The sequence below is a fragment of the Hypanus sabinus genome, chromosome 21 (assembly GCF_030144855.1).
Source record: "Hypanus sabinus isolate sHypSab1 chromosome 21, sHypSab1.hap1, whole genome shotgun sequence".
Taxonomy (NCBI): domain Eukaryota; kingdom Metazoa; phylum Chordata; class Chondrichthyes; order Myliobatiformes; family Dasyatidae; genus Hypanus; species Hypanus sabinus.
The window spans coordinates 56,685,816-56,699,803 of record NC_082726.1 but is presented as its reverse complement, the minus strand read 5'-3'; the positions used below and the strand labels follow the sequence as shown (position 1 = coordinate 56,699,803).

The 13,988-nt window shown below is 41.6% G+C and overlaps 1 protein-coding gene across 2 annotated transcripts in view; it reads left to right on the top strand.

Moving 5' to 3' along the window:
- The window catches only part of duox2 (dual oxidase 2), a 35,401-nt gene extending 25,344 nt beyond the window's left edge, over positions 1 to 10,057 (top strand). For both annotated transcript variants that reach the window (XM_059946614.1, XM_059946615.1), the window contains exons 8-9: positions 6,834 to 6,906; positions 8,916 to 10,057. In XM_059946614.1, coding sequence (XP_059802597.1) covers positions 6,834 to 6,875 — 42 coding nt within the window. In that variant the 3' untranslated portion in view covers positions 6,876 to 6,906; positions 8,916 to 10,057. The remainder of the gene's footprint in view (positions 1 to 6,833; positions 6,907 to 8,915) is intronic.
- The last annotated feature ends 3,931 nt before the right edge of the window (positions 10,058 to 13,988 follow it).

Here is a 13,988-nt window from a genome sequence, read left to right as displayed (position 1 = left end):
TTTGGACTGTGGGAGGGAACACGAGAACTCAAAGGAAACCAATGGGGTCACAGGGAGAACGTAGAAACTCCTCAGAGGCAGCAGCGGGAACGGAACCTGGGTCGCCTGCACTATGAAGCATTGTACTACCCACTACGCTTCTGTGCCACCCCTCTTCTCCAGGAAGACTGCAGCAGCTCGAGAAGGTGACTCACGCCCACTTACTCAAGGGCATCTAATGATGTATCATAAAGATTGGAAATGCACTGATACCTACACCGATTTAAAAAGAATGAAAGGTCCTCCAAATCCCATTGTGACACTTCCGTTTCGTTGCCTCTAAGACAAGTTTAAAAGCTCAGCTCACTGATGAGCCAATATCTCATTATCTCATCCCTCAGATCAAAGTCTCTCAAATCCCAGTTTCACATTCAAAATTGTAAAAAGTCTTAAGTAGCTATTATTTATGATCTTTGAGATTTAACTTGGTCATTTGCTGCTGGGCTGGAATGGTAAATCAGACTCATTTTATTAACCTTCGTAAACTAGTCAGTCCCAAGCCAATACTGCCAGTTACTTACCCTCAGCTTAAGTACATAAGGAAACAGGAGTAGGAATCAGTCAGTCAGCCAGTCAAGTATGCCCGCCATTCAAAAAGATTTATAAGATCATGTTTGATCTGCCCCAGGATCCATCTCCTCATGGCACCAATCACCACAGCCCTCAATTCCCTCGTCTTTCAAAAAATTGGTTATAACCATATAACAATCACAGCACGGAAACAGGCCATCTCGGCCCTCCTAGTCCATGCCAAACTCTTAATCTCACCTAGTCCCACCTACCCGCACTCAGCCCATAACCCTCCACTCCTTTCCTGTCCATATACCTATCCAATTTTACCTTAAATGACACAACTGAACTGGCCTCTACTACTTCTACAGGAAGCTCATTCCACACAGCTATCACTCTCTGAGTAAAGAAATACCCCCTCGTGTTTCCCTTAAACTTCTGCCCCCTAACTCTCAAATCATGTCCTCTCATTTGAATCTTCCCTACTCTCAATGGAAACAGCCTATTCACGTCAACTCTATCTATCCCTCTCAAAATTTTAGATACCTCGATCAAATCCCCCCTCAACCTTCTACGCTCCAATGAATAGAGACCTAACTTGTTCAACCTTTCTCTGTAACTTAAGTGCTGAAACCCAGGTAACATCCCAGTAAATCGTCTCTGCATTCTCTCTAATTTATTGATATCTTTCCTATAATTCGGTGACCAGAACTGCACACAGTACTCTAAATTTGGCCTTACCAATGCCTTGTACAATTTTAACATTACATTCCAACTTCTGTACTCAATGCTTTGATTTATAAAGGCTAGCGTTCCAAAAGCCTTCTTCACCACCCTATCTACATGAGACTCCACCTTCAGGGAACTATGCACTGTTATTCCTAGATCTCTCTGTTCCTCTGCATCCCTCAATGCCCTACCATTTACCCTGTATGTTCTATTTGGATTATTCCTGCCAAAATATAGAACCTCACACTTCTCAGCATTAAACTCCATCTGCCAATGTTCAGCCCATTCTTCTAACCGGCATAAATCTCCCTGCAAGCTTTGAAAACCCACTTCATTATCCACAACACCTCCTACCTTAGTATCATCGGCATACTTACTAATCCAATTTACCACCCCATCATCCAGATCATTTATGTATATTACAAACAACATTGGGCCCAAAACAGACCCCTGAGGCACCCCGGTAGTCACCGGCCTCCATCCCGATAAACAATTATCCACCACTACTCTCTGGCATCTCCCATCTAGCCACTGTTGAATCCATTTTATTACTCCAGCATTAATACCTAACCACTGAACCTTCTTAACTAACCTTCCATGTGGAACTTTGTCAAAGGCTTTGCTGAAGTCCATATAGACTACATCCACTGCCTTACCCTCGTCAACATTCCTCATAACTTCTTCAAAAAATTCAATAAGGTTTGTCAAACATGACCTTCCACGCACAAATCCATGCTGGCTACTCCTAATCAGATCTTGTCTATCCAGATAATTATAAATACTATCTCTAAGAATACTTTCCATTAATTTACCCACCACTGATGTCAAACTGACAGGTCTATAATTGCTAGGCTTACTTCTAGAACCCTTTTTAAACAATGGAACCACATGAGCAATACGCCAATCCTCCAGCACAATCCCCATTTCTAATGACATCTTAAAGATCTCCGTCAGAGCTCCTGCTATTTCTACACAAACTTCCCTCAAGGTTCTGGGGAATATCCTGTCAGGACCCGGAGAATTATCCACTTTTAAATTTCTTAAAAGCGCCAGTACTTCCACCTCTTTAATTGTCATAGGTTCAATAACTTCCTTACTGGAAGTTCTGTATGTTCTCTTTAAATACCTATGATACACTATGATCCTGAATCTGCAGGGGTAAAGAATTCCGGACGTTCACCACCCTCTGTGAGAAATTCCAGTGTACCTTTAACTTCCTAATCTTCTAACCATAAGATTAAAATAATTTTTAAAGATTTAAATGAAACATATGGTGAAATGAGTCGTTCGAGTCAAATCAAATTAGCGAGGATTGTGCCGAGCAGTCCCACAAGTGTCAGCAGTTACTGGCATGGCTAATTGCGAGGAGGTAGCAAATGGAAACAAAAGGGTCCCTTTCTGGTTGGCTGCCAGTGGTTGGTGCTGGGACTGCTTTTAACCTTATGCTGTATATCAGTGATTTGGATAATGGAATAGATGGCTTTGTTGCCAAGTTTGCAAATGATACAAAGATTGATTGGAGGTAGGTAGTGTTGAGGAAACAGGAAGGCTGCAGAAGGACTTATAAACGCCATTTCCAGAAAAGTTGGGATATTTTCCAAAATGCAATAAAAACAAAAATCTGAATTATGTTAATTCAAATGAACCCTTATTTAACTGACAAAAGTACAAAGAAAAGATTTTCAATAGTTTTACTGACCAACTTAATTGTGTTTTGTAAATATACACAAATTTAGAATTTGATGGCTGCAACACACTCAACAAAAGTTGGGACAGAGTTAAAATAGGATTGAAAAGTGCACAGAATATTCAAGTAACACCGGTTTGAAAGACTCCACATTAAGCAGGCTAATTGGTAGCAGGTGAGGTATCATGACTGGGTATAAAAGTAGCGTCCATCAAAGTCTCAGTCTTTGCAGTCAAGGATGGATCGTGGCTCACCCTTTTGTGCCAAAATTCGTGAGAGAATTGTTAGTCAGTTCAAAAGGGACATTTCCCAATGCAGGATTGCAGAGAATTTAGGTCTTTCAACATCTACAGTACATAATATTGTGAAAAGATTCAGAGAATTCAGAGACAACTCAGTGCGTAAAGGGCAAGATCGGAAACCACTATTGAATGTACGTGATCTTCGAGCCCTCAGGCGGCACTGCCTAAGAAACCATCATGCTACTGTGACAATTATAGCCACCTGGGCTCGGGAGTACTTCGGAAAACCATTGTCACTTAACACAGTCCGTCGCTGCATCCAGAAATGCAACTTGAAACTGTATTACGCAAGGAGGAACTCATATATCAACTCTATGCAGAAAAGCCAGTGAGTTTTCTGTGCCCGAGCTCAACCCAGATGGACCGAAAGACTGTGGAACCATGTGGTGTGGTCAGATGAGTCCACATTTCAGCTAGTTTTTGGAAAAAAATGGGCGTCGAGTTCTCTGTGCCAAAGATGAAAATGACCATCCTGATTGTTATCAGTGAAAGGTGCAAAAGCCAGCATCTGTGATGGTATGGGGGTGCATCAGTGCCCACGGCATGGGTGAGTTGCATGTATGTGAAGGTACCATTGACTCTGAGGCGTATATTAGGATTTTAGAGAGACATATGTTGCCATCAAGGCGAAGTCTCTTCCCGGGACGTCCATGCTTATTTCAGCAGGACAATGCCAGACCACATTCTGCACGGGCTACAACAGTGTGGCTTTGTAGACAGAGAGCGCGTGTGCTTGACTGGCCTGCTGCCAGTCCAGATCTATCTCCTATTGATAATGTATGGCGCATCATGTAGAGAAGAATCAGACAACGGAGACCACGGACTGTTGAGCAGCTGAAGTCTTATATCAAGCAAGAATGGACAAAATTTCCAATTGCAAATCTACTACAATTAGTATCCCCAGTTCCAAAATGATTAAAAAGTGTTATTAAAAGGAAAGGCGATGCAACACAATGGTAAACATGCCTCTGTCCCAATTTTTGTTGAGTGTGTTGCAGCCAGCAAATTCTAAATTTGTGTATATTTACAAAATACAATTAAGTTGGTCAGTAAAACTATTGAAAATCTTTTCTTTGTACTTTTGTCAGTTAAATAAAGGTTCACGTGAATTAATATATCACAGATTTTTGTTTTTATTGCATTTTGGAAAATATCCCAACTTTTCTGGAAATGGGGTTTGTAGATAGATTAGGAGAATGGGCAAGAAATTGGCAAATGAAATACATTGTTGGAAAATGCATGGTTTTGCACTTTGGAGGTAGAAATAAAGGTGCAGACTATTTTCTAAATAGGGAGAAAATCCAAAAATCTGGGATGCAAAAGGACTTGAGAGTCGCTGTGCAGAACACCCTAAAGATTAACTGTAGGTAGAGTCAGTGTGAGGAAGGCAAATGCAATTTTAGTATTCATTTCAAGTGGACTTGAATACAAGAGCAAGGATGTGATGCTGAGGTTTTATAAGGCAGTGGTGAGGCCTCACATTGAGTATTGTGAACAGTTTTGGGCTCCTCATCTAAGATATGCTGGCATTGGAGTGGGTTCCGAGGAGGTTCACAAGGATGAATGCAGGAATGAAAGGGTTATCATTCGAGGAACCTGGGTCTGTACTCGCTGGAATTAGAAAGATGAGGGTGGATCTCAATGAAACCTTTTGAATGTTGAAAGTCCTAAACAGTGTAGATGTGGAAAGGATGTTTCCCATGGTGAGGGAGTCTAGGACAAGAGGGCACAGCCTCAGGATAGAGAGGTGTGCATTTAATACAGAGATGCAGAGAAATTTCTTTAGCCAGAGTGTGTTGCATTGTGGAATTTGTTACCACAGGCAGCTGTGAAGGCCAGATCAAGGTTACGGGGAGAAGGCCGGGGAGTGGGGCTGAGGAAGGGAGGAAGGGAATAAGGGATCAGCCATGAACAGACTCGATGGCCCAAATGGTCTATTTCTGCTCCTATGTCTTGTGGTCTTATTGCCATGCTTCCAGGCCCAACATAGCATTGTCACAACTCACCATCCTTAACCCACATAGCTCTGAAGTGTTCAATAGTTCACTGGTTTCATTTTTAATATCAGAGAATGTATACAATATACAGCCTGAAATTCTTGTTCTTTGCAGACATCCTTGAAAGCAGAAGGGTACCCCAGAGAATGAGTGACAGCAAAGACACTAGGAACCCAAATCCCTCCTACTCTCCCCCAAGCACAAGCAGGAGCAAAGCATTAACCCTCCCCTCCCACACTTACTTCAGTAAAAAGCATCAGCACCCTCCACCCACCCAGCAAGCAATAGCAAAGCCCCCCAAAAAGACCAATATAATTGAATTGAATTGAATGATCTATATTGTCATTAAACATGGGTACAATGAAACTCTGTTTGGCTTCCTCTCAGGTAATCAAACAAAGCAGTAGATAAAAACAAGACAGTGATAGTAAAACAGTATTAGGTAAGTAGCAGAAAATAAGTTGCAGCAGCACCAGAATATCACATTAATGCACAAAGTGCCGTTAGTGCAAGTATTTGAGTCCTTGTGTGTGCTCACAGTTTCAGTCATTGTTCTGTGGGAGTGGTGTGATGGAGGCCACAGCTCTGGGGTAGAAGCTGTTCCTCAGTCTATTTGTTCTGGCTTTTAGTGTCCTAAACCTTTTGCTAGACGGCAGCGGGTCAAACAGGGAGTGGCCAGGGTGTGTGGTATCTCTGGTATAATAAAATCACCCGGCAATTCAACATACCACAGGCTCTCTTTCTAGTAACGGGGCAGGGAGGTGTTCCATGAGGAAACCCACGTGTTCACAGGTGGAACATCCAAACTCCTTACAGGCAGTGGTGGGAATTGAACCCTAATCAGTACAACTGACTGCTGCAAAGTGTTGCATTAACTGCTATGCTACAGTGCTGCTCCTCGTTTGAGGTTCTCCCACCAGTGTAAACATCTCAACACCTACTCTGTTGTGGATCTTGTATGTTTTAATAAACCCCCCCCCCCCACTTTTCTAAAATCTTAGGAATATCCACTCAGTGGCCACTTTATTAGGTACTTCATATATGTTTGTGGTCTCCTTCTGCAGCCCATCCACTTCAAGGTTCAATGTGTTGTGAATTCGGAGATGCTTTCCTGCACACCACTGTTGTAATGTGAGGTTATTTGAGTTACTGTTGCCTGGAACCAGTCTGGCCATTCTCCTTGTCCTCTCTCATTAACAAGGCATTTGTGCCCAAAGAACTGCCTCTCTCTGGATGTGTTTTTTTTTTGTTTTCGCACTATTCTCAGTAAGCTGTTGTCTGGAGACTTGTGAAAATTACAGTAGATCACCAGTTTCTGAGATACTCGAACCACCCAGTCTGGCACCACCAGTCAAAATAATTTAGATCACATTTCTTATCTATTCTGATGTTTGATCTGAAGAACAACTGAACCTCTTAACCATGGTTTTATGCCTTAAGTGCTGTCACATGACTAGCTAATTAGATATTTACAATAACAAGCAGGTATGCAAATGTACAGGTGGTCATTGAATGTATTTCTGATTCTTCTTACTAAAATTCAGAAGCTCTGCTTTCTGTTCATCCCAGGAAACAAAGTGCAGTATTGAAGACCAGAACTTGACTGTTTAAACCTAATGACGAGCATCCATGGAACTGAGAGGTAAATTGCACACTTGTTCTAAATGTCATCTTCTCAAGCTAACTTTATGGATTGTTTAATCAAGTCAGAGCTGAGAATTGTACTATCAGAATACGTTTATGCAAATTTTCAAACTGAAGGAACAGCAAGCACTTAACTGGCCAAGGAGCATCTACGGAGAGAGAAAGAATTAATGATTCAGGTCCAAGGCTCTCCATGAGAGTTTTTACAAAGCATCTTGGACCTGAATTTTTCACCCTTTTTCTTTCTACAGATGATACCTGACTTTTTAGGAGTTTAAAACATTTTCTGTTTTGAATTGGATCTTGTTTTAGGCCATAAGACATAGAACATAGGATCAGAATTAAGCAATTTGCCCATTGAATCTGTTCTGCTTTATCAGGTGGATCCAGAAAGAATTTGCATTTCTGTAGTACCTTTACCAACTCAGAATGTTCCAAAGGGCAGGACATTTGCTAAACCACATTGGGTTACTGTTGTAACACTGGAAATGTGGCAACCAATTTGAGCACAGCAAACTCCAGTGGACAGCAGAGAGGTTATTTGCCTTTAAGTGTTGGTTGAGGACACTAGAAAGGCCTCCCCTGCTCGCAGTAATGGAGGTGTGGGACTTCTTAGCTTTATCTGAGAAGACAGGGAGAGAAGGAAGGGGAAAAGGGATGAGAGAGCACAGGAAAAAGAGATTGCTTATGTACCAAAATAAAACATTCTCCGTTGCTTTGTGTCTAAATTTTCCATATGTTTCTGAAGCTTTTTTATATTTGTGTGTGTATATACCATAAATGCTTATATTCTTTTGGAAGAAGAGGAGATTTCCACAGATCCTTCATGAAACAATCAAATGTTGAGAGGAATTCTCTCCCTTCAGTGTTCTGAGTCGGGATGAGAGAAAAGGAGGATATGAAGATGTTGGATATGAGAGAGAAGAGGGAGCATAGTAGTGAATGGGTCTTTTTCTGGGTGAAGGTCTGTGACTTGTTGTATGCCACAGGGATTTGTACTGGAATCTCTGTCAGAAATACAAATGATTTGGATGAAACTTTGTTAGGGTGGATCAATAAGTTTGCAGACCGTATAAAGATTTGGTGGCATTGTGAATTGCACTGAAGTTAGATAAAAGCATGAAGCGGGATATAGATCAGTTGCAGAGATGTGTAGAAGAGTGGCAGATGGTGCTTAATCTGGGCCAGTCTGAGTTGCTGCTCTTTGGAAGATCCAACACAGATGGGGAGTACTTGGTTAATGTCAGGATCCTGACAGCATTGCCGAACAGAGGAATCATGGGATCCACATACATGGCTCCCTAAAAGTGGCTGCGCATGTTGATGGGGCTGAACTGCACACTTTGCTTCATTTGTTGAGGCACTGCACTCAAGACTCGGGAAGATAACTTTCCCCTTTACTAAACTCTGGCTAGGCCACATTTAGAGTGTGGCATTCAGTTCTGATCAGTTCATTACAGGAAGGATGTGGAGATTTGGAGTGGGCGCAGAGGAACCTTATCAGGATTCTGCTTGGAATGGAGGATCGTTGCTGTGAAGAAAAGTTAGACAAGCTGGACCTGTTTTCTCTCGAGCGGCAGAGGCTGAGGGGAGATCTGATATAATTTTATAAATTTATGTGAAATATATATAGAATACACTGACAGCATTTTTCTCCCAGGATGACATCGCCATGTACTAGAGGGGGAAAGTACAAAGGAGGTGGGTGAGGCACCTATTTTACTCCGAGTGGTGAGAGCCTGGAATATGCCACCAGCACGGTAGTGGAAGGAGATAGCAGAGGAGTGTTTAAGATAACTGTTAGATAGGCGTATAAACATACAGTAAAGGAAGGAAAATTGTCATTGAGTGGGGAAAGGGGATTAAATTAGTTTGTAATTTTTGGTTTAATTAGTTCACCACAACATCATGAGTTGTTTAATTACATTTTTCTGTGTTTTATGGCAGGTGACTAAATAAGTGTTTACCTCTGTATTTACATAAATCTCCTTCTCTGTTTATTTCTAGGCTTGGCATGCAGCCCTAAGCTCGTTCAGCAATGTAGTAGATACATTTTGCAGAACTTAAGAATGTCACGTTGTTTTTGATTTAACGAACAAAAAAAAGGACCATTTCTGGTTTTATTTGTGAACTTATAGCAAAGTATTGTTAGCAAGGACAATGCCGTCGAAAGTGAACTCAAGTTTGAAATCCTTGGGGAGGGCTTTATAAACAGTGACTTGAAATGCCAACAACTTTTCTGCGGCATTCTGTGATTGAATGGCTGAAAGTACAAAACTGGAGAATCTTGAATGTGCCAAAAGGAAGGAATCATTTACATCACAATTCATTCATTGAGATGCAACTAAACGTTGCCAATATGTTCCTCGTATTACCCCTACTCGAGCAATATGCCAAGGACCATGATGAGCGGTAGACACAAGGCAAGGGCACTTCAATTGCTTTTTACAGTGAACGATCAGATCGATGGTGAGAACGTGGCAAGCACGCGTGCAGCCGACTGATCCGCAGTGTATAGATTGTGCCTGCTGCAGGTGGAGGCCTCTTCCTCCCTTCCGTGTGGACTTTCGAGCACGCATGACTTTCATCTCGTGGGCCCCTTTCATCGCTCCCACACTGCAAGTTGTCCAGTGAATACCATTACTAACCTGACTCAGTAAAAATGTTTAATCATACGACTACTCTGTTGTTGTTCTTGCTGCACATACATGCACCAATAAGTTTACTGATGACCAAAGGGCACTTCTGAATCAGGAATAAACAGGACAAAAGATTTCTTTAATCCTTGAATTAAGCATTAGCTATGCATCTAGTGTTTGTATTAAAATTATTTACTTTTCAGTTATTAGCACTCTGAATTTTTCAGTTACTAATTGGGTGGATGACGAGTTTACACATTTGTGCAAAGTTCTTCAGCCTGCTGTGCATTGCATTGGCTAACTAGTTTTCCATGGCAATGTTCCATTTATAACAGTAGTTTCCCCATACTGGCATAACATCTAAACAAGGATGAGAACTTGTACCTCAGGGAGAATTGGTTTACAAATCAAAGGCCTTGATTTTTGTGTATGTGTGCATGCGTGTGCATGTTGCAATGCCTATGCAGGACCGATGTCTGACTCTCTGTACATATCAAGTGATGAATGTCTCCTCTTATGCCGGATGCAAGTCTTCATTTCATATTTATTAAATTCAAATTGCTAAGGAATTTAATGGACTGCTGTGCATGCTTTACCATATTTTGATGTAGCTGGATAAGAATGTACCAAGTTTGTTTATTGTTACTCAACCATCCACACGTACGAGATGGAGCAGCTCACAGCTGAGCTCAGTAGGGATCAGCTATTCCAGTTTAGATGTTGCGCAATGAACTAGAATTGATTAGAGAGCGTGAGGTAAAAGAACCTTTTGGAAAAAGTGATCATGATGTGATTGAATTCACCCTGAAATCTAAGAAGGTGAAGCTAAAGTCAGATGCATCAGTATTACAGTGGAGTGAAGGGAATTACAGAGGCATGAGAGAGGAGTTGCCAAATTTTTTGTAAAAGAATACCGGCAGGGATGACATCAGAGTGGCAATAGCTAAAATTTCTGGAAGCAATTTGGAAGGCACAGGATATATAGATCATAAACAGGAAATATTCTAAAGCCAAGATGACACAACGGTGGCTAACAAGAGAAGTCAAAGCCAACATAAAAGCCAAAGAGAGGGCATACAATAGAACAAAAATTAGTGGGAAGTTTGAGAATTGGGAAGATTTTTAAGAACCACAGAAGGCAATTAAAAAAGTCATTAAGAAGGTAAAGATGGGATACAAAAGTAAGCTAGCCAATAATATTAAAGAGGATACCAAAAGTTTCTTCAGATACATAAAGTGTAAAAGAGAGGTGAGAGTGAATGTGAGACTGTGGGAAAATGATGCTGGAGAGGTAGTAATGGGGACAAAGAAATGTCAGGCAAATTGAATCAGTCTTCACTGTGGAAGACAGTAGCAGTATGGTAGAAGTTCCAGGTGTCCGGGTCATGAAGTGTATGAAGTTAGCATTGCTAGAGAGAAGATTCTTGGGAAACTTAAAGGTCTGAAGGCAGATAAGTCACCTGTACCAGATGATGTACACCCCCCGGGTTCTGAAAGAGGTGGCTGAAGAGACTGGAAACATCAGTAATAATATTTCAAGTACCACTAGATTCTGGAATGCTTCCAGAAGAATGGAAAATTGCAAATGTCACTCCGATCTTCAAAAAGAGAGAGAGAAACGATAGGCCAGTTAGTCTGACTTGGTGGTTGGGAAGATGTTGAGTTGATTATTAAGGATGAGGTCACAGGGTACTTGGAGGCATATAATAAAAAAGGCCATAGTCAGCATGGTATCCTCAAGGGAAAATCTTACCAGACAAATCTGTTGGAATTCTTTGAAGAAATAACATGCAGGATACACAGAAGAAAACTGGATGTTGTGTACTTGGATTTTCAGAAGGCCTTTGACAAGGTGCCATACATGAGGTTGCTAGGAGCCCATGGTTTTCCATGCTGAGTGGCAGGAGGCAAGGATGGGGAATAATGGGAGCTTTTTCTGGTTGGCTGCTGGTGACTAGAGGTGTTTCACAAGGGTCTGTGTTGGGGCTGATTTTATATTATATGTTAATGATTTGGATGATGAAATTGATGTCCTTTTTGCAAAGTTTGCAGGCAATATGAAGAATGGTAGATGGACAGGTAGTTTTGAGGAAGTAGAGAGGCTATAGCAGGACTAAGAAAGACTGGGAGAATGGGAAAAGAAGTGCCAGATGGAATAAAATATCTGGAATTGTATGGTCATGCACTTTGGTAGAAGAAACAAAGTGATTGACTACTTTCTAAATGGAGTGATAATACAAAAAAAAAACTGAGGTGCAAGTGGACCTGGAGGTCCTCATGCAGGATTCCCTAAAGGTAAATTTGCAGGTTGAGTCGGTGGTGAGGAAGGCAAATGTGATGTTAGCATTCGTTTCAAGAGGACTAGAAAATAAAAGCAAGGATGTAATGTTGAGACTTTATAAAGCACTGATGAGGCCTCACTTGGGAGTATTGTGTGCAATTTTGGGCCCTGTATCTTAAAAGAATGTGCTGAAACTGGAGGGCCTTCCAAGGAGGTTCATGGAAATGATTCCAGGATTGAATGGCTCATCATAGAAAAATGTTTGATGGCTCTGGGCCTGTATGCACTAGAATTCAAATGAATGAGGGGTGACCTCATTCAAACCTATTGAATGGTGAAAGGCCTCGATCGAGTGGATGTGGAGAGGATGTTTCCTTTGGTGGGAGAGTCTCAGACCAGAGGACACAGCCTCAGAATAGAGGGGCGTCCTTGCAGAATGGAGATGAGGAGGAATTTCTTTAGCCAGAGAGTGGCGAATCTGTGGAATTCATTGCCACAGGGATCTGTAGAGGCCGAGTCTTTATGTATATTTAAGACAGAGTTATAGGAAGGATTGGACAGGCTGGGACATTATCCCTTAAAGTGCAGGAGACTGAGAAGTGATCTTATTCATTACATTGTTGTCTGTTACACCACTGTTCTTTAGACCAGCAATGAAGGTTCTCCATCTCCGTCTGTCCTTGGCCATCTTCTCTATTGTGTCACAGATGTGGTTCAGGGTCCTCATTTCTTCATCTGTGGTTTAGCACAAGTTGTCTTTGGTCTCCCACATAGAGATGGGTATAAAATTACGAGTGTGAGCACACACATATTTTTTCCCAGGAAATTAAGAAATAGAGGGCATAGGTTTAAGGTGAGAAGGGAAAGATTTAGTAGGAGCTTGAGGGGAAAATATTTTACACAGAGGATGGTACTGCATGTAAATGGAATGAGTTACCAGAGGGAGTGGTTGAGACAGGAAAAACTTTTACAAGATGTTTGGTCAGGTACATGAGTAAGAACGTTTAGAAGGTTAAACACTGGCAAATGTTAGATGGGGTGTCTTGGTTGAGTAGAGACCCTGTTTCTGTGCTGTATGACTCTATGTTGATGTTTAAAGGATCTGTGAAGGCAATCAAGGCACAAGGGGAATCCTGCCTCCTCTCACCTGTGTTAGTTGCATGGACCGGTTGTACTCTATAAAAACTTAAAATGTTTAGGATACTTGCAACCCTCTCACAGGGCTCGTATACAATCTTGGCTCGTTAGCTAACTCTCCTAACAACCACGTAACTCAGTGGTGAGAAGGCCACCTTTCGTAAACAATATATGTCTAGACTAGGTACAATTTCAGGTTCAACCGAACAGGGAAATTAGGATGTTCCAATTAAGGAACATCGATTGTAGCAAATGCTGTGTAAATACTGCCCCATACACAAATATTGGTCGCCAAGAAACAACAGAAGATACACTAGCGTAAAATTATAAAGAAAGGATATTTACCAATTTTTCAACTTTATCAAGCAGTTAACAGGAAAAGAAAAGAGAAAGAAAAGGGCCGATTATAGTTAAGCCAGTTGAATGTGCACATAAATGTTGGAGCTCGTTTCTCTAGTAGTAGCTTTACTCATGAGCTGAACCCGTGGTCTGTGTGAAAGACACCAGCCACAGTTCAAACAACTCTCGAAGACTATCTCGAATGAATTGGCTAACTCAGGAGTATCGGCACTTCCTCCTTGGAACCCGTCTTCACAAAGCACTTGTTGCAAAGGGGTTCCTCCTTCAAGCAGCATTATGCATCTTCCCTCGTGCCCCGCTCCACAGCCACCACCAAAAAGAACCCAAAACAGATGACTGCCCCTTCAGAAATCTCATCCCACCTAGCCCTCTCGAATGTTCCATGGAATCCCACGCAGCAGAAAGTTACATGTACCAAGGCAATTCTGATGGCTGACGCAACATTCTGAAGCTGGAAAACATGACACCTTGTCTTTAGCTGAAGCCTAAACACTCTTACTGGCAGGACACATTAATTTTGCAGAAGATTGCTAAAAGAAAAATACCTCACAGCAATGCAGTAGAAATCTTAACCAAAGCATTACACACTCAACACTTCAGGCAATGTGTGGAGTAAAAAAACAGTTAAAATTATAGTCCATAAGTGCATAAGACATAGGAGCA